The sequence below is a fragment of the Eucyclogobius newberryi genome, unplaced genomic scaffold, assembly GCF_026437365.1.
Source record: "Eucyclogobius newberryi isolate DKJ021-1_F unplaced genomic scaffold, fEucNew1.0.hap1 SCAF_16, whole genome shotgun sequence".
Lineage (NCBI taxonomy): Eukaryota > Metazoa > Chordata > Actinopteri > Gobiiformes > Gobiidae > Eucyclogobius > Eucyclogobius newberryi.
In genome coordinates this window covers 21,945,129-21,969,899 of record NW_027315790.1, presented here as the reverse complement: position 1 = coordinate 21,969,899, position 24,771 = coordinate 21,945,129, and the positions used below count along the sequence as shown (strand labels likewise).

The 24,771-nt window shown below is 38.5% G+C and overlaps 5 protein-coding genes across 15 annotated transcripts in view; 3 read left to right on the top strand and 2 right to left on the bottom strand.

Moving 5' to 3' along the window:
- Positions 1-24,771, bottom strand: part of rplp1 (ribosomal protein lateral stalk subunit P1) — a 264,746-nt gene that overhangs the window by 71,244 nt on the left and 168,731 nt on the right. Inside the window, exon 4 of one of the 8 annotated variants that reach the window (XM_072447914.1) lies at positions 3,833-3,847. The exons of the other annotated variants lie outside the window; for them this stretch is intronic. Within the exon in view, the coding sequence (XP_072304015.1) occupies positions 3,846-3,847 (2 nt within the window). The 3' untranslated portion in view covers positions 3,833-3,845. Of the gene's footprint in view, positions 1-3,832; positions 3,848-24,771 lie in introns of those variants that run through there. 8 annotated transcript variants of the gene reach the window in all.
- On the top strand, positions 1,332-12,052 carry dgat1a (diacylglycerol O-acyltransferase 1a). Its single transcript, XM_072447893.1, has 17 exons — positions 1,332-1,809; positions 3,150-3,237; positions 8,068-8,108; positions 8,309-8,394; positions 8,747-8,799; positions 9,017-9,122; positions 9,196-9,324; positions 9,561-9,635; positions 9,704-9,807; positions 9,884-9,922; positions 9,991-10,032; positions 10,121-10,165; positions 10,231-10,343; positions 10,714-10,779; positions 10,860-10,947; positions 11,380-11,442; positions 11,520-12,052. Exons 1-17 carry the CDS (start codon positions 1,475-1,477, stop codon positions 11,664-11,666), a joined length of 1,620 nt encoding a protein of 539 aa, XP_072303994.1. The 5' UTR covers positions 1,332-1,474; the 3' UTR covers positions 11,667-12,052.
- Positions 6,319-24,771, top strand: part of slc45a4a (solute carrier family 45 member 4a) — a 70,585-nt gene continuing 52,132 nt past the window's right edge. For 3 of the 4 annotated variants that reach the window (XR_011927040.1, XM_072447892.1, XM_072447890.1), the window contains exon 1: positions 23,965-24,101. The gene's annotated coding sequence lies outside the window, so the exon portion shown is untranslated. Of the gene's footprint in view, positions 6,334-23,964; positions 24,102-24,771 lie in introns of those variants that run through there. The other variant, XM_072447891.1, reaches the window with a different exon arrangement.
- Positions 13,046-16,320, bottom strand: cfap20 (cilia and flagella associated protein 20). Its single transcript, XM_072447157.1, has 5 exons — positions 16,136-16,320; positions 15,349-15,428; positions 13,526-13,637; positions 13,272-13,460; positions 13,046-13,201 (listed from the first exon to the last, which is right to left on the bottom strand). The coding sequence occupies exons 1-5, from the start codon at positions 16,217-16,219 to the stop codon at positions 13,061-13,063; spliced, it is 606 nt and encodes a 201-aa protein (XP_072303258.1). The 5' UTR covers positions 16,220-16,320; the 3' UTR covers positions 13,046-13,060.
- Positions 18,883-24,319, top strand: LOC140362292 (G-protein coupled receptor 20-like). The gene is made up of 5 exons (XM_072448404.1): positions 18,883-19,026; positions 19,535-19,791; positions 19,867-19,999; positions 20,683-21,264; positions 24,164-24,319. The coding sequence occupies exons 1-5, from the start codon at positions 18,883-18,885 to the stop codon at positions 24,317-24,319; spliced, it is 1,272 nt and encodes a 423-aa protein (XP_072304505.1).

Sequence of the window (24,771 nt, the reverse complement as noted above, 5' to 3'; positions counted from 1 at the left end):
CTAGCTCAACTGTAGTTTTTGTCCAGTTTGTTCATTTGACATTATTGGTTTGTTGAATGAATTAAACAGTTTGCCAGATCATAAAATAAATCAATAACATAAACAAAAATATGCAAATAAATTAAATAACTTTATTTTTAAATGTAATTTGGTATTACTTGTTTATTATTAGGATACCCATTTGCCATTACCTTCCACGAGTCTCAAAAAAAAAAAATACAGCATAAAAATTCACAGTTTAAAATTATTGTTGTTTGCATATTATATATTGTTGTGTCAAAAGAAGATAACAGAAAGTATAATGAAGGCTAGAAATAGCATTGATAAGGAAAAGAGTCATGTAAACCTGTGTGTGAAAAGTAGGTAAAAATCAATCATATTTGAATTATTAGAATTATTAGATTATGCTTTGTAGTACATTTTACATCACTGGATGGAATGGTTTTAACAATTGACAATATAGTAAATGTGTTTGCTAGAATCCTTATTAGGAGTACGTGGAGTGTGCACAAAGCTTAGGGGCACTCATCTAAGGTTGGGAACCACAGATGTAAATTGTATCAAATCTATTTTTTATTAACTTTTAACCATGTTTTGATGGGCCTTCATCAACAGTATTTCGATTGATTCATGCATGTTTGAGTACACCTGCATTTCATGTTGCTCAGAAAAACCAACCACCTATCTCCACCCACAACCCTGGTCCAATTGAAATTATTATCATTTTTATAAACAGACTCTGGCTCGGACATGTGGTGTTAAAATGTATCTCTTTTGCTTAATATTATTGTTAAAAAGTTTTATACGTATGGCAGAGGATTTAGTGAATTGTCATGTGATACAACAACTATTGTTACTCTTGACTCTTTTTTCATTAATAGTAAGCTTGATATTTTTACTGCTGTACTTCTGTGTGATGTTCTTATATTTAAAAAAAGCAATAATTAAAGTTTAAAAATAAATAAAAATGTATTTATTTTTTTTAAACAATGAAAACACAAATCAAAGCCACGCAATGCCACTACGAGGAGGCGGGGCTTATCAGTCCTGCGGTTTTGAACAGGAAGTTAATGCACCGGATTCTATGAAGTAATTTTAGATAAATACTGCAGTTCACATTGAACACAACTGCAAAACCGCGATCTGCAAATATTACAGTTTAATACTACGATGAATAAAATAAATAATACGACGAAAAAGCTTTACAATAGACTCCCTTTTATTGGCAGCTAATTACACGGCGTCAGGGCAAACCTGGCAACCCGCGGACAGCACCTTGAGCAGCGGCGAAAAACCATTTGATAAACCGTGGTTAAAAAAAAAAGAAAAAAACGCCCCCATCGTTATCGCCACATCCACAGCACCGCGTCAGGTCTACGGCGTGTCTTTTCATTCACCGCGGGGACAACCGAGACGCCGCACCACTGCCGCAATGCCCGGGAGCTGAGGCAAACTCGTGACTCGAGCCACCGAGATGAGCGACACCGCCGAAATAACAACAACAACAACCACCACAACAACTGGGCCCGTCACCCGCAAGAGACGGACGACTGTGGCGGGCAATGGGAGACACGCGAACGGGGGGAAGTGGCACGAAGCCGGGGACAAGCCTCCGCACAGAGCCGCTAAAGGAGGAGGAGGAGGAGGGAGGATCGTGGAGCAGGTGTCGAAGCGGGCCAGTCACAATGGCAAGCCGGAGAGGGACGCGGAAACGAGCGGAGGACACCAACATCAGCAGCAGCAGCAGCAGCAGTTCTCAGACAGTCCCGTCAGAGGGAAAAGTGTGGATGACATCGATGAGAAACTCGGGTAAACGTGGTCACCTCATCACCTCATCCACCTGCACAAGTTTACTCTCACAGGAGCCATTGATGAAAGAGTCAGTGGAGTCATGTGTGTCCTTGTACTGCAGATCGTGGATGGTGACTGATGTTGAGTTGAGGAAAAACATTTAAAAACATAAAAAGCTACTTATTTTTCACATGTTATGATTGCATTATGCTTGGGGCCCTGTTTTGTCTATATTCTGCCTTATGTATTTAACTAGTCTATTCAGTATCTGTCATTATTATAAGATTATAGTTGGGATTGTTAAAAGTATTGATACCCAGGTTCTAATTGATACTGAAACTTGGCAAAGTTATTTGAACAAGTATCGATATTGGAAAAAATGACATAAATTGGACAATTTTGGACCTCTCCTGAAAGGCTTTTGAAAAGGTCTGGATCTATATTATTACTATAAATTCACACGGTAAAATGACATAATACATACACATCGTGACATGATATAACTCATTGTTTTTTTAAATTTATTTAGTAAAAAATGTCCGCAACAAAGACAAAGTTTTACTCGGGCTCAGAGAAATGTATGTCAACATTTTGCAGACTGAATCCCTTTTACAAAAGCTTGGAAAAACGTTTGTGAACAATCCACAAATCTAGATGGTCAAGTTATTTTAAATCAAGTATGTAGAAAGTATGGTGAATCATTTGCTGAAATATTAGCTGCAACATGAAACTTTTTTTTATGGCGCACAGATTTCAATACAGGGACATTTCCACTTTACTGGAAACGCCCAGGTGGTTGTTTGAGCATTGATTGAGTGGGAGAAGCTGTATCATTATCATTTGAAGTTATAATGAACAGGCCAAGACCGGAATCCCTGGAAGCATGCCTAAGTAAAGCATCCCAGAGACTAACAAAGAGCCATGTTTTTATGTACTTAAACGGATATTAATGTCTACATTTTGCACAGCCCTGATTTCTTTGACAATACTTTCTCTCTTCCCATATCAAGTTACTCCTTTGCCTTTCACCCTCACTGCCCTTTATCACAGTCAGCCTGTGTGTGCCTGTGTCATGAACAACTACCGGTAGTTTTCACAATACAATTGTGCTACTGGGAAAAGCACCTTTTACCCATTGTACGCACCAACCTGCCCTTGGCCTTAACTATGGTTTAACCATAAAATTGAGTAATCACTTATGACGAGTTGCCTCGTAGTAAATAACCTATTCGACTCACTTGCAGAAGCATGACATTTGAATTGCAAATTGAGGTTTGTGAGGTTTTTCTAGACAGACAAATATGATGTCCCCCTTAAGTGCTATGAGAATAATCTAGACATTGTGTGTTTTGTTGCAGTTGTCACACGCTTCAGGAGTCTCTGTTGAGCTCAGCCAGTGGCTACAGTAACTACAGAGGAGTCCTGAACTGGTGTGTCATCATGTTGGTGAGTAACACATCAGTCTCCGTCCAAGTGTTGTAAGACTGTATTATCTTCTGTCACTTCTGACTCATATCAATGCAACTCCACTAGGATTGTCAAAATCTGATTCTAATCAATACTAAAACTTGTATTACTCATTTGAGCAAGTATCAATCTTGAGCTTTTTCAGAACTAGTATGTGACCACAATGTATAATAAAGAAAAAAACTATTATTTTGTATTGTGAAACATGAAATTGTGTTAAACCTAAAACCTAAAAAAAAAAAATCTTATCACCGTGGTGTCGAGAATTGAGTATATTCCTTAGAATCAAAATCTTGTTTGAAATGTTTACATCTTGACGGCACTTAAGTGCTATACACAAAACGAAACAGTGGCGCAGCAGTTAATGCTCTCCCCTCACAGCATGAGGGTCCTGGGTTTGACTCTGTGTGGTTTCCCCTACCCCCAAAAATATATATACAATAGGCTCCTCCCCCCAAGGGTCAGGACTCCCCTGAAAAAGAGATTCTAAACCTCAATGGGACTTTCCTGGTGAAATAATGGTCCGTTAAATCCACATTTAAACAGGTCGATATGGTCTAAAATTGTGCTGCTAGATTCTCCTCTTTCTCTGCTATTATTGGTGTTTTTTGCTTCTCCATAAACGATATTTAAGCTGCTCTTGGGTCAGCGGTAGATGCTTGCACATTTTTCATATTGTTATTTTTACATTTAAAATGTATGATCCAAAAATATTTGAAAATATCACACATAAAATGAAAGCATTTATTGTTTTTAATGTGAAAAAAAATATTCTGCATTCTCAGATCACACACATTCTATCAACCACATAATTTTCTTCCAATTTACTTCTTGTGATTCACGACAGTGAACCACTTTGAAAATCAGTTCAAGTTTTGCACATTGTGATTTGAGATTTTGGCATAAGTCCCAGATGTGTCACAGTTTGAAATCTGCAGCTGGAGTCGTCTAAGGACAAGTTTGCCTTTGTAAGAAATAGAATTGGCATTTCATTGGGACTTTATGCGCCATTAGCACAAATCCTGTTAAATTAAATCTTGTTATGATCCAATTTTTTTTATATATTTATTTTTTTGGCCTATAAAAGTGAATCATGTATTATTTAAAGTTTGAGCTGCAGTGGCTTCTTCCACTTCCTTCCACATGGGACAGGAGACCGTTCTTAATTCAGACTGTTCCAAAAGGGTCTCTGGATTAGTTTGTAAGAGGATTAACACTAAATTTGTGCCTTTTCCGCAACTGCTAGTTTAGGTCATGTAACTTATTGCTTGGATGTTGTTACAACTGTGGCTGTCCTATTTAAATATTTCTCGTAATAATTCATATTGACGTTATTTATATTCACTATGGTATTGGGTTAAATAAAAGTGCACTTGTTAAGGATGTGGTTAAAACATGATGGTTAAGGAGACTAATTGTTTTTATTTTTTGTATCTTAGTATTGAATGGAACTTGCTTGGCAGGTAGGCTATTGTAGAAGTTTTCAGGTCATCAGTGCATTCATTTTAGCTCATCATCTGAGCCAGTTTACCAACCATTTATGAATATGCTTTCTGATGTAGAGGAAGGATGGTCTATATTGAAGTCTGTGTGCCCGTCTCATGTTTTTTAAATTGTTATAATTAAATGTTGGTGAGTGCAGCCTCAGCCGAGAGAGAAGGCCTGGTCACCATCCTCACGACAAGTGATTTTTCTAACTTTATTTGAAACCTGATATCCTGAGCAGTTGACTTGAGGCAATAGTTTTAGAAAGACTATTGAAAAACGGGAGGCCGAGCAAAATGGCAAAAGAGAAGAAAGAGAAGAAACCAAAAACCAGTGATGGCAAGCTGGTGCTACTTTGCATCCTTTGCATACTTTGCATACTTTGCTGAGACTCCTGAAATGATTCCTCGACCTGAAATGAGCTCATCTTTTCCATGGACAGTTGAAGAAAGAGAACAGAGGATTTGAGCCCAGGCATCTCCAGCTACTGTACTCAGAAACTCAAACCCAACCCTGAGCGAAGGGATGTAAACAGCCCTTTCGTCAAGAGTCAGGTTGTGCAAAGACAGATTTCCAAACACCAGGAAAATAATGAAGATTAACGATTATATTCATGACCATGCAATAGAGTGCTGGAAACCCCGATGAGTAGAATTTGCCAATTTTCAGGCGTCTCCAGTAACTCTGGGGCCAAAGCCAGACACAAACAGAAAGAAAACCAAGGCGTATTCTTGCTGCAGCGTCACTTCAGTCCTCAATGAAAAAGACCACATTTCAAGCTTGTCTTCTGGAAACTTCCAAAAATCTGGTACAAAGATGAACCCGCAGCAAAGAAGTCCCAAACTCCAAAGAAGAGTGGACCTTCAGTGCCACTAAACTCGAGCAGATGCAAGAGTAAAGTTACAAATGCTGTAGTTCACTTTTGCTGTGAAATGCCAGATGACACAGAAGTTGAAATATTATATGGAGAAGCTGACAAGTCCCTCTTCAAACCTTCTTCAAACAACAGCTCTGTTTTTGAACATCATAATGACTCAAAACATGTACAATTGCTTCAAAAATCCAGAGCAAAGTCAATGGAAGTGATCAGAAACGAGGACACTGAAGCGTAAAGCTACAAATGCAGGAGTCTGATTTTGCTTTGAGATGCCCAACGATGAACCACAAGTGGCTATTGCCTTTGGAGAAGTTGACAAGTCAACGGGCAAAACGAACAACAAAACGGGTTCAAGTTCGAGTGTCAAGTTCCAGTAAATCAACAACTTTGTGAACAGGCATCTTCAAAAACCTCAGGAACCAATAGAACCTGATCAAGAGGACAAGACTCAAAATCCTGCAAAGAAAAACAAGAAGAGAACGAACCGCAACTTGAAAATACAAGCTCATCAAGTCAAAATACATTCACAGAGCGCAAATTCAAATGTGGTGAATGAAGAGGAACCTCTGGAATTATGTAAATCAGGACCTCAGCTGGACGATGCTAAACAAGTCCAACAGTGAGTGAACCCGCAGTAAACTGTGAGCCAATGGAATTCAACGTTTCAACTGGATTCAAATGAGGCAAAAGGCGCACAACAACAAAAGCCGGGGGTCAACTTTGGTTCGAGGTTCACAGAGTCCACATCGTCCAAAGTCTGAAAAACATCAATCCAACAACAACTTGACTCTACCAAACTCTACGAGCATAAAAAAGATATTAAAATAAAGAATATCAGTCTTACAGAACCGCTGCATATTCTTGCCTTTTTAAATCGGATTAAGATTGTTCATTATCAACAATTTGGTAAATCACTGACAAACTACTGAACCTTTTTAGGGCTTTAGTTGATCAAAGAAATGCCTTGTGCATCTATTACTTTCAGTTCCTTTACGACCATGCCTCTGATAAAGCACACTTCGAAGACATAACAACTATGCACACAGAAAAGTATTTCTATGTAAAAAAGCAGTTGAAGCAGTTTTTATGACAGATAACTAACCAAATTTTCCCAATTTTACTAAACTAAAATTTTACTATGGTGGTGAAAAACATTTGAATATTTACAGAAATATTGATAGTTCTTTCTGAAACTGATTTAGGGCTGTGTGTATTCTTCACACAATGTGGTTTTACTGATATATTTTACTGTAATGTGGTTTTACTGATATTTTACTGTAATAAATATATATAATATAAGGATTTATGAGCTAATATTGTTTTAACAGGATGACTCAAAAGGGCATGTCAAAGTCAAAATCCAGGAAACAAATTTTAATAGACGATGAATTTAAAAAATGAAAAAAAAAATGATTGGGATTATTGTGGCATCAGAGACATGGAGCTGGACAATAATTCATCGTATAATCTGATATTTAGCACTGATAAATCGTTCTAACCTGCCCCAGTCGCTTTGCTCATGTGCTATTCCCAGTTCGTCTTCAGTGCATCATGTGTATTTTTAAACAGACAAGCGTGTTAAACGTGTTAAAGTGTGTAACTTTTCCTCTAGAGGAGTCTTCTACCTGTCCATGGTAGGATTGGGCTGGCTGATACATTTAATTAATTTGATTAATTCGGGTCTTTGATAATGGACGATGTGAAGAAGAAAAAAAAATGTGAAAATCGTGGTCGTCTGTGCTGTGCCCAGATGTGCGCGCGGAGCATCGTTTTCACACTTCTCCCTCGTGACTATTTTCAAAGAAAGGACCAACTGAAGCCTAGAGCGACGAGCTGAGGCCTATAGAGGATTATCAGAAAGGAACATAGACTTTATAGACTGAATGACAAGTCTATTAAAATGTTTTGATGTTTTGTAATCGTCCAAAGTGTGTAAAAAGCCCTATTTTCTATTATAAAAGCCTGAAGCAAAGGCCTTTTTATTTATTTTACTCTACAGCTGTTACTTTTCTTCATCATTTTTTCAAGATTCAAAAAATGCTTGGGACGTTTGATTAGAAGTTGGAACTAAATCGCTGTAAAGGTTTTTATTGAATTTTAGATGTGCAATTAGGCTTTATACTGTTTTGCGCTAAATTCTATTCGCAATATTCTATTTTCTTGTGAAAGACTGAGGTCCCGATTATGTATAGGTGAAATGGCATGACTAGTATCTACAGGACGCATGTATGATGTTTATAAGTGTTTCTGCATCTCACCGTCTCATATTTATCTTGGGTCTCACTCAGACTTTGAGCTTTACAACACAATATAGTGATAAAACGGCAGTAAATTTGATTGCTGTCACAACAAAATATTTTTTTTTTTTTTTAACCAAAGTAAATGATGTGCACATATGACTGAATGATAAAACTAAATACATTTTGTCTTGTCTGTTTTTGTTTTAGGTGCTGAGTAATGCGCGCCTCTTTTTGGAAAACATAATTAAGTGAGTGACAAAAACGCTCACACTTTCCGCCCACAAACACATGCCCACTGAATGCCACTTTACTGTTGCTCTCAATGGTAGAAAGATGATAAAACGTTGAAGCTTTTCTTAATCTAAACGTAGAATACACAGTTCATTTTGAGTTATTTGTACGGCGCTTTGTCCACATCTGGATTACGTCTTGTCATGTTTTTTTCAAGGTATGGGATCCTGGTTGACCCAATTCAAGTGGTGTCTCTGTTCTTGAAGGACCCCTATAGTTGGCCGGCGGCATGTCTCATTATTGGTATGAAATGCATTGCATGTACTGTGTGTGTGTGTACATTTCTTGTGACATTTGCTACGTAATGCTATGCCATATTTTACTCTTCTTGTCCCCTGGGTACCACTATAAAATAACTATACCCCAATTAGCATTAATAGAGCATGAACATATATCCTAAACCTATTTATTTATTTAAGTAAAAGTTTAAATTTTACAATGACCAATCTGGTTCATCAATTCACTTCACATTACTGGAAATTGTAACGTAATCAGTCATTTTTTGGAGTGCTAGTCAATACGTTTGCACATTTACTGCTTAAGTGTGCTCATAAGTACTTCTGGTTGTCAATAGTATTCATGTTCTTCGTTGCAGTGTCCAATGTTTTTATTTTGGCGGCCTTGTACATCGAGAGACGTTTGGCTGTGGTGAGTGTTGATTCTATTACAGTGACCTCTGGATTAAATTGCCAATCGCTGTTTTATTACAAAAGTGTACAATGGCAGAAACATTTGTCAAACTCTATTACAACTACCGGTATATGTTAATCGGTGTAAGGTTCCCTTTACCAATTAGACAATCCTGGTTCTAATTATGATAACCTAGGCCTGTTTAAACCCAGCTTTTAAGATCATTTTCTCCTAGGGCACAATTTCAGAAACCACAGGACGAATACTGCACATGTTTAACCTGATGGCTCTGCTGGTGTTTCCCTCAACGACTATCCTGGCTCTCAGCTCCATGACTCCAGGTACGAATAAATGATTACGCTTTATGGCGCTACAGTACGAACTACAAACTGTGCTTTCTGTGTGTGTGTTTAGTGGGTGGAGTGCTGTCCCTTGGAATCTCCACTATCCTCTTCCTCAAGCTGTTTTCTTACCAGGATACAAACAGATGGAACAGAGAGATCAGACTGGCCAAGGCCAAAAGACTCAAAAGGTCCCATTCATGTGAGTATTTGAACCAAAAAGCAGACACAAACGTTGAAGGAATACACTTGAAATTGAAGGCTGTACAACAACAACAATAGTCCCACAAGAACTGTTATCTCATGTTGCAATACATTTTATTGTTTTGAATTCAGGATTTTTGTATCAGTGAAAAACATAGAATAGCTGGGCTTGTGTGTGAGAACTTCTACACTTAGGTTTTGTGTCAATAATGAAATATAAAAACATCTTCCCAGGTCCTTCTGTGGCCCAGTCCAACGGTTCCGCAGTGCAGAGTATCGTCTCGTATCCTGGCAACCTCACACATCGAGGTAACTCAAAAGATACTTATTTACACATCGAATTAAATGGCCTACTAATAATGTGTGTTTCCTTCTAGATATTTATTACTTTGCATTAGTCCCGACTCTCTGCTATCAGCTCAACTTCCCACGATCGCCTCGGATACGGAAAAGATTCCTCTTGAGGCGACTTTTTGAAATGGTAAGAATTAAATGAATCAAAGAGTTCAGTCACTTTGGATGCCCAGATTATAATTAACCACTCGCTTTTCTTGTAGCTTTTTCTTATGCAACTTTTGGTGGGATTAATACAGCAGGTATGTAGAAGCATTAAAAATACATTTACATCAACTTATACCAACATTGACTTTGTCCATCTTTTCAGTGGATGGTTCCCACTGTACAAAACTCTATGAAACCATTTAAGGTGAAAGAACATTTTATTTTTAAACAGTTAATCGCTCCATTTGTACACCATTTTGTATACTATATACACTGCATATATTTTTTTGCAGGAAATGGACTTTTCTCGAATGGTGGAGCGATTACTCAAGTTAGCTGTAAGTCTCACAAGTGATTATCTTTCACACTGACCACGCTCCTGAGTGATATGCGCTTGTTGCAGGTCCCAAACCATTTGATATGGTTGATCTTCTTCTACTGGTTTTTCCACTCAACGCTGAATGTTGTGGCTGAGCTGCTGCAGTTTGGGGATCGAGAGTTTTACAGAGACTGGTGGTAAACATATTAACATACTTGCGACTGTGGTCTTTTTGTGCTCTGGATAATCTGAGTCTAATTCAGAGGACTTTCCTACTCGCGAGGCATACTGCCAGACTGGGGTACAGGAAGGAAATACACAATTGTGTTTACGAAGAAAACCTTTATTAATACAGGCAAATGTGTTACAGAATTAGCTCTGGTAAAAAGTCAGGAATACACTTTTTAAGAAATGGGACACAATGAAGGTTGAAAATACATGAAACCATCACACACGATCAAATGCAACACACACACACACACACACACACACGTGAAGTAAGTAACAAACATTGTGTGTGCATTTGGATTAACGTGGACATTAAAAATGAATGTGTTTTAATTTCAGGAACTCTGAGACCGTGACGTATTTCTGGGCCAATTGGAATATCCCGGTTCACAAGTGGTGTCTAAGGTACTGTTGTAAATATCTAGCTTGAATTCACCCTCATAATTTACATATTAATATTGAATCACGTGTGTTTTTTTTTGCAGACACTTTTACAAGCCAATGTTGAAGAAAGGGGTGAACAAGTTTTTGGCTCAAACTGCAGTCTTTCTTGTGTCGGCTTTCTTCCATGAGGTAAATAATCCACACTCACTGTCCATCTGTTTTAATTTGGGAAGAATACAATTTCATATATTGTAATTCTTTTGTATTTACTGGGTTATTAGCATATATTCATTTAAGGGTAGACGCCGACACAGATTGAGAGGCATTTAGACCAAAAGGGAAATGCTACACATAAAACCGTTTATTAATGGCAGTTATTGTATATAATGGGCATACTGTATACAGACAGTTCCCCTACGTTGTCTACTAATGTGAATGTGGTGTGTGAATGATTGGTCGATGGCACAGATTGGCAGCCTGGCTTCTGTCGGTCTACAACAGGGCACAACAATCGTGGCCTAAGAGTGTGGAACTAATTAAAAATGCAATGTCAAGTGCTTTGGGAATCATGAAAGGCGCCATTTAAATCCAATGCATTATAACCTTTCTTTCTTTTTTCAGTACTTGGTAAGTGTCCCATTGAAGATGTTCCGACTATGGGCCTTTATGGGAATGATGGCACAGGTAAAACTGTTCATGATCAAAAACGATAATAATTTAAAGATATTTTACAAACCTCCTGCTCATTTTCAATCGTGCAGGTTCCTCTTGCTTGGTTTGTGGGTCGTTACCTAAATGGCATCTACGGAAATGCTGCTGTGTGGATCTCGCTCATCATTGGGCAGCCTGTGGCGGTGCTCATGTACGTCCACGACTACTATGTCATTCACTATGGAGGCGCCACATGATGAAGAGCAAATGGAGTATAATGTATCTGAAGTACACAACAATGAAGTATGAACCTGCCACACACTTTGAGGAGGAAAGTGTTATTTGCACATATTAAGGGCCATTTTTTAAAAAGAAAGTGACTTGATTGTACATTGCCAATAACTTTCAGTGGCATGTTTCCTGTATCCTAAAACATGGGCCAAATAATGTTAGTTATATTACTATTTTCTTTAGCCTTTATACAACAATTTACCATTTTAAGATACAAAAGTATGTAGTAAAATGTAACTATGCACTGCCACTGAAATATATTTAAATATTAGTCACATACAGCCTACAGTGTTTTCAAAGCCTACACCAAATCTCAAGATGTCTCTTTTGTATATTAAAACGATAGACTTATGTGTAAATATTACGTTTTAAGAGCATCACTACTTTAATCAAGTAAATAAAATATAATGTATAAATACAAATTGATATAATTTGTCAATATTGTGTTTAGATGGTGAACAGACAGGCAGTCTCATTCCTGTGTTCATCAAATGCAACATCAATGCAAGCGTCTTTTTGCTGTTGTAGAATGTGTCTTGGCAATATGCTTTTTTTTTTTAAGTTGCAAAAATATTTCTATTTTACATATTAACTGCCATAATAAAGTTTTTGATTTTGCAATTTATTTTTGCCTATATTTGACATATGCCCAAGCATATTTAAAAAAAAAAAAAAAAAAAAGTTAATCCATTTAAATTATAAATCAATAAGTTCTTGAAGCAATATATTTTTGTAGACCTTTAGAGTATTAAGTGACTTTGTATGTTAATTTAAGTGAAGATCTGATTTAGGAGGAAATGATAGAGGATTTAGTTTAATAGTTGAATACTATTTGGGCTTTAAACAATGTCTTAAAATCTTGTGCTTATGAGTATAATTTGAAGATTATTCTTAAAGTGCCTGTCAATTTTTTTTATACACAACTGGACCAATAAAACAATTTTACAGGTAGAGCATGTAACTAGTACTAGTAACTATTAATGTCAATACAATACATTGCAAACCGTAATATAGAGGGAATCTACTGCTATAGCTTTACAAAAGTATGGGTGCAAATACAGATTTTTCACCTTGACACAGGTTTATAATGTTAATGTCTCTTACTGTGTACATAAACGATGTACACTGTTTTTTATGATTGGTGTTGGATGGACTTTTTGTTCAGTACCTTGTAATTCGTGCATCCGTTCTGCATTAAATCCAAAGAAATGAATAAAATGATAACCAATGAGTCTACAAAATACTTTATTTTCACAGAGCAAGAGGGCACATCTTCACAACAAAAATGGTAGTCTGGACATTTTACTGCTGCAAATAAACACAGTAATACAGTTAAAATCTGTTTGGATTATCCAAAGTATCACACCTTTGTTGAACAGAGCCTTACCTTTGCTTTCTGGTTTTGAACAGGCACGTACAGTTTAAATTCTGCTGGTAACTCGTCCTCAGAGTAAAGTCTGTCTGAGAAATATATCCTCCTTATGCGGCAGTTAGCATGGATCTGAAATGCATTTAATAATTAGTATGACAGTGAGTCTACATGATTTTGGGACCGTATCAAGTACACTTACCTGTACCCTTAGAGTCTCGATGTAATTAGTACCGTATGCTCTCCTGGTGAAATCCGACAGGTTGAACTGAATCTGGTTCCAGCCGTCGTCGAGCCGCATTGGCATCGTGCAGATAAACGGTTTCACTCGCGTTGTACTCTGATAATTACTCGCCCTAAACCTCCGCCGGACATTTTTGTCATCCAACACCTGGAAAATAAGGAGTTGGTTGATAGTAAAAAGCAGCATGAGGTTTGTAGAGTGTTGAGCCATACCTGGACTTCAAAGGTAAAATATTTCTTTAGGTTTTTGATGATCATGACCAGAAATGGGAGCTTGATACCCAGTGTCTTCTTTGGGTCAGCGGGACATGTTATGTAAGTGGTGCTGCAAGAATAAAAAATAAATTAAAGCCGCAAGTGACAATGATCGGCCCTCGCCACGCCGCCACGACGCAAGAGGAGGGGGCGCTAACGTGCCCCAATGGTCCTTTTATTACGCCTACTGCTGAATCTGTGACGCCGTCACATCTTCTCCCCTTTGTTTTACCATCAAAAAGCAATTTTATTTTGAATTCTTGGCAAAATGTGCGGCTTTGCCGCACAGAGACCGTGACTTTTTGAATAAAAACGTTTTGATGGTCCACCCCTGAAGATGAGTCTCACCAAATTTCAGGTAATAGGGCTAACGCCCTGGGAGGAGTTTGTGAAAGTATAAAGTGTAAACATGTTCTGGCGATTTCCCCATTGGAATAACGTGGGAGGTTTTGGTTATCGCTACGGCAACGCCGTAACAATTATGACATGGGTCTCATTGACTTTTTTGATGGGGATGCTAAAATTGAGTTGTGTGTCAAATTTCATATAATTTCGCAAAACTAAACATTTAACCTCCATATAAAATCTGTAGTGGGCGCTGTGGCTCCAAATTAATTTATTTCACTTCAAGTAGGTTTAACTGATTCTAATTTGACGCAATTCGGACTTTATCTGCGCAAACGGCAGAAATGTTAAATTTGGGAGATTTCTGAAATTCCGCACAGAGACCGTGACAGGTATCAATGTAATTTGAATAACTTTTGATGTCCCACTCCTCAGTACCATTTTCACCAAATTTCAGCTTTTTAGAGCCAGGAGTTCGTAAAAGTACGACGTTTGGAAAAACTCCCGAGTCATGCTTAGCCATTTTTGAAGCAATATGGCCGACATTTGGTTGGGCGGACGGCGTTGCCGTAATAATATTTTTTACTTCTCTTGTCACCATCTACCTCTGCGCCAAATTTCATGATTTTACGATCAGATTTTTTTGGGTCATTTCCTATCTCTCAATGCATTTTTGGTGCATTTGGGGGCGCTGACGCGCCAATTTTTTTTATTTTAGAAAAGGGAAATAGCCAGAATGTAGAGAGGCACGATTTTTAGAGGTGTGCGCATTTGTGACTTTTCGTCAATGTTCACTGGGTGAAAAATAGGGGGGTTGGTCAGGAGGAGGAGGAGGAGGAGGAGGAGGAAGAAGAGGAAGAAGAGGAAGAAGAGGAAGAGGAAGAGGAAGAGGAAGAGGAAGAAGAAGAAGAAGAAGAAGAAGAAGAAGAAGAAGAAGAAGAAGAAGAAGAAGAAGAAGAAGAAGAAGAAGAAGAAGAAGAAGAAGAAGAAGAAGAAGAAGAAGAAGAAGAAGAAGAAGAAGAAGATGGTGTGGGTCCCCACTTTGTGTTTTTGGCCCTCTATACAGTAATAATGTTCAATTTTTGCATTACATGCTTATATGCACGGAACATGCAAGAGATGGGGAACGTATTCGTGAGCTACTTAGCGCAAATGAGTGCTTTATATGGGGATGACAACCGCGAACAATGTAAAGTGCTCGTTTTACAACGGTAATGTTCCATTTTCCTACTACTAATTAGTATGCACGGGGCGTGCATGAGTGAAGGAGTGCGTTAGTGAGTGTTTGGACTTTCGCACTTTCGCAGCCGTGCTTTGCACGGCCTTTCGAGATTAATAGGCCTCTCGCCAGCTTGTGGCGCTCGGGCCTAATAAATTACAGATCAACATTTTCTGGAAGATTACACACAAATAAGAGAAATAAAACATTATCCTACCTGACATTGGTCCCTTCAACCTCTAGCACCAAGGAGTGGATGTCATTATCTGTAATTCTCTTTATGTGCCCATTCCGCACCTTAAAATGACAAGAGAACAAAACAATCAGCACATAAAAACCATCCTTGTTATAATGCTAAAATAGCGGTAATCTTGTATACAAGCCCATTGCTGCACAAGCCTCTGAAGTTATAATGACCTTTAGTTTTTTGGCATCAGGCAAAGGCTTGTTGTGAGTTGCTCAGTAACAGGACCGTCTGGCCCTCCATGTCCTGTTTTAATGTGGTTCTGTTACAGTCCAAAACAATCTAGCTAATTTAAATCGTGTGATGCAGTTTCCAAAATAATTTGTAACTTTATTTTTATCCCTTTGGTAACATGAACTCTAGCTATCACAATAACTGTTAAAGCTACATAAATGGATAAAAGCATGATGAAGAAAATAATAACCATATTTAACGTTCACTCCCAAGAAACAAGTAACGTTGTTACAACATTAATTCACAACCTGATGCGAACTTGCTAACGTTATATTATATCTTGCAAGAATGCAAATTAAGTAGAAAGCAACATCATTTAACGTTAGCATAAACTTATATTTAACCAAATGGCCAGAAATAGACGTTAAATAAAGCAGCAATGGGCAAATGCTGCTCCACATAAATACTAATAAAGAATAAAAGAGGATATTCCGACTGAAAGAGATTCTTTGAACTCAGTAGCTTTAGCACAAATCGCTAAAGATGCTAGTTTTCATCTCTGGATGTCGCTCAAGTCAATGCTCACCTTTTTGTCCCATATCTGAAGAGGTTTGCTGCCGATGCTGTATAAAATAGACAAGAATCCACTCTGGAATGTGTTTTTAAACATGTTTGGCCGAAAATACGCTGTATTACTAGCGCATGTGTTTGACTATTTATGCGTTGCGTTTGTTTACAGATTTTGTTTCCGCCGTCCCCAACGCAACGGCTTCCGCAGGACACCAAACACACGTTCCGCTTTCCTAAAGCAAAGGTTCCCGCTACATGCTACTTTATCAACAACCAACTTTCAGGCGCCAGTCGTGGCTATATTCTCGTATTTTGCACATAATTTGTTGGGAAAGTGAAGAAACTAAACCATGACCAGGGTCCTTCCGTATTTTGGTGTTGCTAAGTTGCAGTTCCACCCGGACCTTTTAAAAAGAGAACATCCCGTAACCACGGCAACTGAATGCAGGACGAGCACTAAAGATGTCTGAAAAAGTAGACAGTCTACTTCTACTTCTAGTAAATATAATGTCCAAATACTGTAAAAAAAAAAAAAAAAGCTATAGGCTGCAAGCTATATACATTAAAATTCAAATTAAGCCTGAATTTAATAAATCTAGATCAGCCCGCAAACAAAATTTGGTCAAATAATAACCTAATCTGCAGGGTCATTTTACAAAAATTGTGCCTTTTGAGTTCTCAAACTTTGATAGAGGCAGAACTAATTCTACTCAAATATATGGTTTAAATTTTACGTTTTTTAATTGTTGTGTAAATCATATAGTATTGACATTTGTATTTCTTATAGAGTAAATTTAACTCATAATTTGCTGAAACGTTATGATAATTATGGTACTGATAATTGGTTCTATTATTTCTGTGCAAAAATGATTGTTTGTGTCCACAATATTGACTTTCCACTCTATCACATTAACTTTAGATGGTTATAAAAAAAAAAAATACTGTTTCCTAAAAGTTCATAATTAATAGTAACATAATAGTAACTTTACTTGAATATTTGTGGAGCAAAAACTCGAAAATGTTTTATGGCCAAAAGCCACCGTTGTCGTAGAATGACCCTCTAGGAATTCTCCTTTTCAACAAATAGTTCTCAGCAAACCATTACTCATATAAATAACGTCATACTAAACAAAACTAAAAACAAATGTAAAAATGTATTTCATCCTTCAGCATCTGCCCAAGTACAGACTACATACACATAGCCCTGAATTAAACAAAAGCTGAAACCAGCCATTGTAAATCATCTACGTCATGTAGTTTTGTTTCAGTGAAAATCCTTTCATTTTAAGGTCGTGACCTCCACCAAAGCTCACTATACAAGGCCCCCACTCGAGTTGTTTATGTCACTGTACTGTATGGGGTGCTGTTTTACTGTAAATACCTCTAGACTAATACAAATGTTATCAACCAGGTTTTAGAGTAAAAGTGGTCATTAAATAAAAGTGTTCCCGTTTCCTACAAAAGGACATTTCTTCAGAAACAGGACAAACATGTTACAACAATATTAAATAAAACCACTAATGCATAGGCGAATTCCTAGCATCTGACCTATATTCTGTTTTTGTGTATAGGTCCCAACTGACACAAAATGCTGATTTAAAGCACGTATCCAAATAGGCCCACCCCAGCCCTGTAGTCTACAGAGACCCGCCCAAGAAGACTCCTCATCCTTACGCCACTTTCAACTATACAGCCCTAAGGACACAGGGAGAGGAGAGGACATGGTTTGTTGATGCATTTTTGGACTGAAAATGGCCACAACATATTTTGCCTAAAGAAACAAGCAAAGCATATATCAAAAGGTAAGTTTTGGCCATTTTCCTATAATTCTTTTGTTTAGTTTGTTAGAGTTTAAATTGTTTTGTGTAAAATTGTGCGGTCTACATTTTGGTGACATCAGTGCTTATTGTTTTGTAAGCTTATCTTTATTTAAAACAAAAACAAAAAACAGAAGCATATTTTTAGCCAAGATTTAGCTCATGTTTTATATTTCTGTCAGTGCACTTGTGATGGAGAGTGGAAAGCAGGATGTGTTAGCAGACGGTCATCTGTCATCTGTACAGGCATAAAACCAGTGGTCAGTGAGACTTAAACTTGAGCTCTATTAAGAAAAACGTACTAATCACAACACAGACCTACACCATGCAATGTGCACCACACTGGTTGGACAGGTTGTATTTACGGCTGTACAGCATTTATAAGCATAAACACATGAGAAATATGGAGTCATCACATTCGTTTTATGGTCAGACATTTTCAAAGACAAGAATGTTTACGCTAAAAGAACACATCCTATAACTAAAATATAAAAAAATACAGTTGCTAACATAAGTGCTGGCAGTAAATACAAATACTTTCATGACTGTGGTTTGATGAAAAGCATGCTGTTTACGGTAAGTCTGCTACTATAGTATAACTGTACATAGTAGGAGGAAAAGATTCCGTTGTAGTCACTGCACACTGTAATGTAGGCTAGTTTAGTCCTATAGAGATGTCTAACATCTCCTGTTCCTCCTAAGAGTTTAGGTCTATTTATAGCAGATTGTATAGACACACATTCAACTCTTCTTCCACTTAGAGTGGAAAGACCTCTCCTTCTATACAGGATGTGTTAAATAAATCAAATTTATGGGACAGAGCTGAGGGGTCCATTGCAGTAACCCAGTTCAGATGGTATCTACCTATTCCTTTTTCCTTTTAATTGGGATTGTCTGTAATTTCATATGCTTTCACAGAACTGCCTATTTAATGTCACCAAAACCAATGGAAAACGTCAGCGCCTTTTCTCCTGAACAGCCCAACTGCACTACATGGGACCAGCGCTGGGGGGCACCATACCTCCAAAAATTGGCACATCTGGACTTGCAGCTGTATCATGACTTCTATGCACTCTGGGTGTCTCTCATGGTTAGACAATATTATTATTATTTATTTATATATTGATACAGGGACAGTGCACAATACACATTAACCTCATCAGCAGTGATGTATTGTACCAAGTCAAGTGCTCAAGTGCTAACCCAGTCCCTGGGCAGGCTGTTAGTGGGTCCCACGATGAAACATATTTTTTTCAGGGGAGAAGCCTATGGCACATGTTTTAGGAAACCTACAGACACAGAGACAACATGCAACCTCCAGCAATAAGGATGGTGGTATGACTACCGGGCCCAACAGGGAGTATGCATGTTTCTTCCTGTGTCTGTAGGGTTTCTCCGGGCACAGCATACAAAGCAGTACAAGCAAAAGGATTTGAATGATGTATTATTAAAAAGAGAGAAAGATTGGAAGAACAGACTATATCTCTATAGCTTTATAGTCTATGCTATAGGGAACTGCTATTCTATATTGAATAATAGGCCAAATTATGATTCAATCTAATTCCAAATGAAAGTTGTTTACCTTGCTCCCTCTGCAGCTGTGTAACAGTGTGATGCTGGTTCTCGGGGTGTCACTGAACTCTCTGGCTCTGTACATCTTCTGTGGGACGTTTGGCCGCTCCTCAGCCTCTGTGGTTTACACTATAAACCTGGCAGTCGCTGACCTGTTGGTGGCGCTGTCCCTGCCCGCTCGTATTGCTCTGTACCATAGTGGAGGCGACTGCGTGGCCTGTTCTTATATTCACTCATTCAGCTACTTTGTCAACATGTACTGCAGTATCCTATTTCTTACTAGGTTTGTAAAAAATCTTAAATTAAAACATTTCAATGTAATTTCTGTGTTTATATTATTGTTCCTGTACAATGTCAGTATCTGTATAGACCGGTACTTGGCTGTGGTCCATGCGTCCAGTACTCTTCATCGATGGAGGACGGCAGGGGCAGCGAGGTTTGTGAGCTGCATCGTGTGGCTCGTAGCAATCGTGGTCACCTACTCCTTTCAGGTACAAATCAAACACAGGCCTACTTTCAAGAGAAAAGCTTGAAGTAAAACCTGTTGGAGACACTGATTGGGCCCATAAGCAACATGCAGCACTGTTCTTATGGTGAAATGATTGTTTGAAGGGCAACAGATAATAGAAATAAAACATGAAGCACGCGTCATCAAAGTGCAGGGATATGTATATTCATTTCAGGTTACTACTGTACATGTTTCTGTGATATGTCCAGTATGCTTTATATATGTTTGTCAATTATGTAATGTCTTTTTTCTGGTGGGGAGTTTGTCACCTGCTTGTCTCCATGGAGATGTAAGTAGGTATTTATTTTACTAAAGAATAAATGTAGTCATACTGTGAGCAGGGTCTCCTCTCCACAGATCTGACCTGTAACATCATCGCCTGGTGGTGATCTAGTCGTGATTTGATCCCTGTGTGATCTGCTTTTTTGGTGTGATTTTCGTGATTCAGGGCTTTTCTGTGTGAAGCAGAACAAACTTAGGCACTTTTCCCCACCTATGGCCAGGCTCTGTTAGAAGCATTAGATTACTTTATTTGCTTCTTAATGTACATAACATACATAAAATTGTTATTTGTTTTTTTTAAATGGCATATTATAGAATATTATAGGAAAAGCAAGCCACATACAAGCGCAGCGGCGTTACTAACTGCTCTATTTGCTTGTCTAGACCACAGCTCTTGGGTCCAGCTCCTCCTGCATGCTGCTCCCGCCTCTGTTCTACCTCACAGTTCTGGAGTTTTTGCTCCCCCTGCTGGTGGTGGTGGGATTTACTCTGCGCGTCGCCTGCTTCCTGTCGTCCCGGCACAGACATATGTCTCAGAAGAGTCGAGCCAGAAGAACACGAGCGATTGGACTTCTAGCTGCTGTCCTGCTGGTCTTCACCGTCTGCTTCACACCTTTCCACATCCGTCAGATACTGGTCTACTTCCGCGTTCAGGTAGAGGCGGAGTCTCCTGACCAAGGGGCGAGGCATATTCTGGCCTATCACATCACAGTCACTCTGAGCAGTCTAAACAGCTGCATGGATCCGGTGGTGTACTGCTTTGTGACTGACAGCTTTAAGAAGGTGTGGAGGGCGCGACGTGGAGGGGGCGCGGCTGTGGATGGAGAGGCGGGGCCAACAAGTGGAGCAGAGCCTGACAGAAACTTTGTGAAAAAGTGCTCAGGCACAGCACTAGCCATAGCTCACAGTGTGGCCACAATCACACTGACGGGACAGCCACTGTCTGCTGACAATGTGGATCACAAGGTATAGACTATAGCAGTGGCTCTCACCCTGGGGCCATAAGATGACAGGAGGGAAACTTTTTAAATTGATACAATTGTCTTATTAAAACAAGGAATAATTATTATTTTTTTGTCCCAAAAAAGTCATGTATCCAGGTCTATATCTTCAAAATAAAATCAAGCATTAGACATGAGGCTACAACATTAAAACTTTGGGGGCTACTTTTTATGTTTGAGGGTTGAAACCATTGAAACCGGCCCTCAGAGGCGACTGTTGTTGTGATTTTGGGCCTTACAAAAATAAATTGATTTGATTTGATTTGAAAACGAGAATATAAGTAGAAACCATATTATGTACATGCAAATATTTTAAGGCACAGATCTTATTCTGGGACTTTGGACATCAAAAGTGAATAACACCATCAACACACTGCCGCTTTAAAGGAATAAAAATGGAAACGAAGCCAGAATAAATATAACATTGGTTACATTTGTGTGACTGTTTGAGTCATAAGTCTCCTGTAACCACTGACTCTTGCTTCAAGATTTCACTTCTAAGTTTGACTCAAATAAATATTTTATTACTTCTGCATACATGTACAACTTAAAAGCATCATGAAAGTGTTTTAGGTGGAGGATGCAACACTTTTTCTCCATGGAAATGTATTGTTTTGCCTGGTGTGTCCCATACGGCCTTAAACTTTTGAGACAAGCACCAAACTTTGGCAAAAAAAGTAAAGCAATAACCTTTTTATGAGACAAGAATGCGACCCTCCACTTGAAAACATGTTGTGCACATATCTTTACCTCGTGCACATATCTAACTATCTTTGTATCTCAAACTACAAACCTGTCTAATTCTAAAGCCTCCAGGACATATTAGTACAGTAGAGTTTTGATTTGGTCCACTAGAGGTCAGTGTGCTCGTCAAATTGTCTGCATCTTGTGAAGAGTTAGGTGCAGGACAAAAATATTAGTACAAAGCTGTGGGACTTTCTCACACTTAAAAACATAGTGTCCAAGTAGCTTTGCCCCCGTCTGAGTGACCCTTGACCTTCAGTAAAAACAGCCAAAGCCAACAATATCAAGCAGGTGTTTTTCTCCATGAAGGCTTTCACAGTATTCCTTTCTTCTTAGCACAAAGCAGACACATGAGCCCTGTGTAATGTGTTGTGTACATTTTTGTTACATAAAGCCATAAGCAACGTTGATAATCCCTCGGCATGCAGGTCCATATGCAGCTGTGGGCAAAGTTGTTTTCGGCCTCTCCTGGGTTTTTTAAGGACTCCGTTAATCCACAATCATTAACTTGTGGAAGTGTGTTTTGGATTATAACTTAAGCTGTGAAAATGCATAATCATCTTTGCATTGAAACTGAGACTATGGGTTGCCCAGATTTTTGTTATTGCACATTTTTGAAGCTTGCATGCATATACACTTTTGAAAACTGTTTTCCATGTTGCAATTATCTGTTTTGTTTTGTTTTATTAAGACAGTACACTACTATGTAGGCCTGTACAATACTATGTAGGCCTACTCTTTTTTATGCTTGTATTTTTGTTCCTGTAGTGGACGTCTTGTTCATTGCTGCATACGTGTTGTTTTCATGAAATAAATTTGTTTTCTTTCACCAAAACAACATTAATATTCTCTGTTCACCAATGTGTTACCCACATTACCTGTATTTAGACTTGTTTTGTCTCTGTTTACTACACCCACTGGTTGAGTGCGAATGAACTTCTAAAGCCACAGCCTGCAAGTGTAACTCTGTATATGCATGCTTAAGTAAAGTGTGGCTGCTAATCAGGTGAAACCAGAGAGTACAGATCCATCTGCAGAGGTGAAAAAGAGTGCATGGATTGCAACCTCATTTAAAGCTTGAGGCATGTCAAATAATTACATTTAATTAAATTAGTATTGTCTTTCCCCCCTTTGGAACCTTTTTGGATTGGGCCTGAAATCTTCAATAAAACGTCTGAAATATGCACTAGGATTGTCAAAAGTATCAACAAGCATATACTAATCGATTCTAATAGTAGTATTCCGAAACTAGATAGAAACTAGATACTCATTTGAAAACACATGGACAACCTTTTCCTGACTAGTTATAGAATGATCTTAAGGTTGATCAGAACTAGTAAAACAACATGGTTACAAGAAATTTTTTTATTTTGTGTTACAGTTTACCTACAAAAATAGTGATTTTGTAAACATTCTGTTATTGAAATTGTATCAAAATAGTTGCAGCCTTTTTGTAACCTCTGTGTAATGCACTGCTATTGTTATTATCAACCTGATTAATGTGTAGGCCTACAATATATTCACAACCACACAATTTGGTAAAATAATGAGCAATTTAAAAACAACATAAAATAGCTCACATAATAATTTGCAAGTAGGATTAGCAGCAGAGCAGAGAAATTGTATCAAAATAGTTGCAGCCTTTTTGTAACCTTTCTGTGTAATGGACTGCTATTGTTATTATCAACCTGATTAATGTGTAGGCCTACAATATATTCACAATTTGGTAAAATAATGAGCAATTCAAATACAACATAAAATAGCTCACATAATAATTTGAAAGTAGGATTAGCAGCAGCCTTTCCTCCATTGACTGCTTATTATTTGAAGTAAACCACGCCCACGTATGCAAATGAACCACCGCGTTGACGGAAGTGGGCGTTTTTTCTTTCCTTCTTTTCTCCTCCGACGGCTATTTTTTTTAAAGACGTATTTAAAGCCGCGGCTTCAGATGCGGGAGCGGGGCGACGGGAGACAAACCTATGCAACACACGCCACTGTCCGGAGCTGAGCGGACACGACGACACCCGCAGAACGGTGCTGACACGACGCGGCGAGGTGAGCGCGGAAAGACCCGGGGATAAAATGCGAGGGTTGCGGCCGCTGTCGGTCGTCCGCAGGCGGAACTGCATCTCAGGTTGCCGCCGCTGCAGAGGGAGAAGAGGGGGACGGTGGAGGTGGAGAGATGGACTTTCAGCAAAGGGAACGGGGCTGTGTCAAAGAACAAGAAGAAGACGGATGTAAACTGCGAGATGCAAACGAGCCGCATCCCCTAATTAGCTTAAATTCTAATTATGAAGTGGTTATAATTAGCGTAGTTGGCGAGAAGTGCAGCAAAAGCGTAAACATTAGCTTTTGAAGGGTGCCGTGGTGGGTCAGTGTGCAGTGTTATTGCAATTGGTTGAGGCTGTTTTCTCCATTAGTGCGCGTGCAATTAAAGAGGGAAATGCAGGTTTACTCTTTTGAAGCTCATGTACCAAAACTGTAAAGATGAGAGAAGAGAAGCTGTATTTGTTGTTAAATGTGGAATTTGCTGTGTTGCAACGCAAAGTTCAGGAACAGCAGGAGAATAGAAACATGCGATCAAAAATCAAGATACTTATTACTGTCAAAATAAACTTGCATGTAACACAGAGTAAAAACATAAGGCTACTACAGTACTGTTTTGTACAATAAGTGACTACAAAAGTGGTCTATGTAGTATATAAAGGCGACATAAACAGCATGA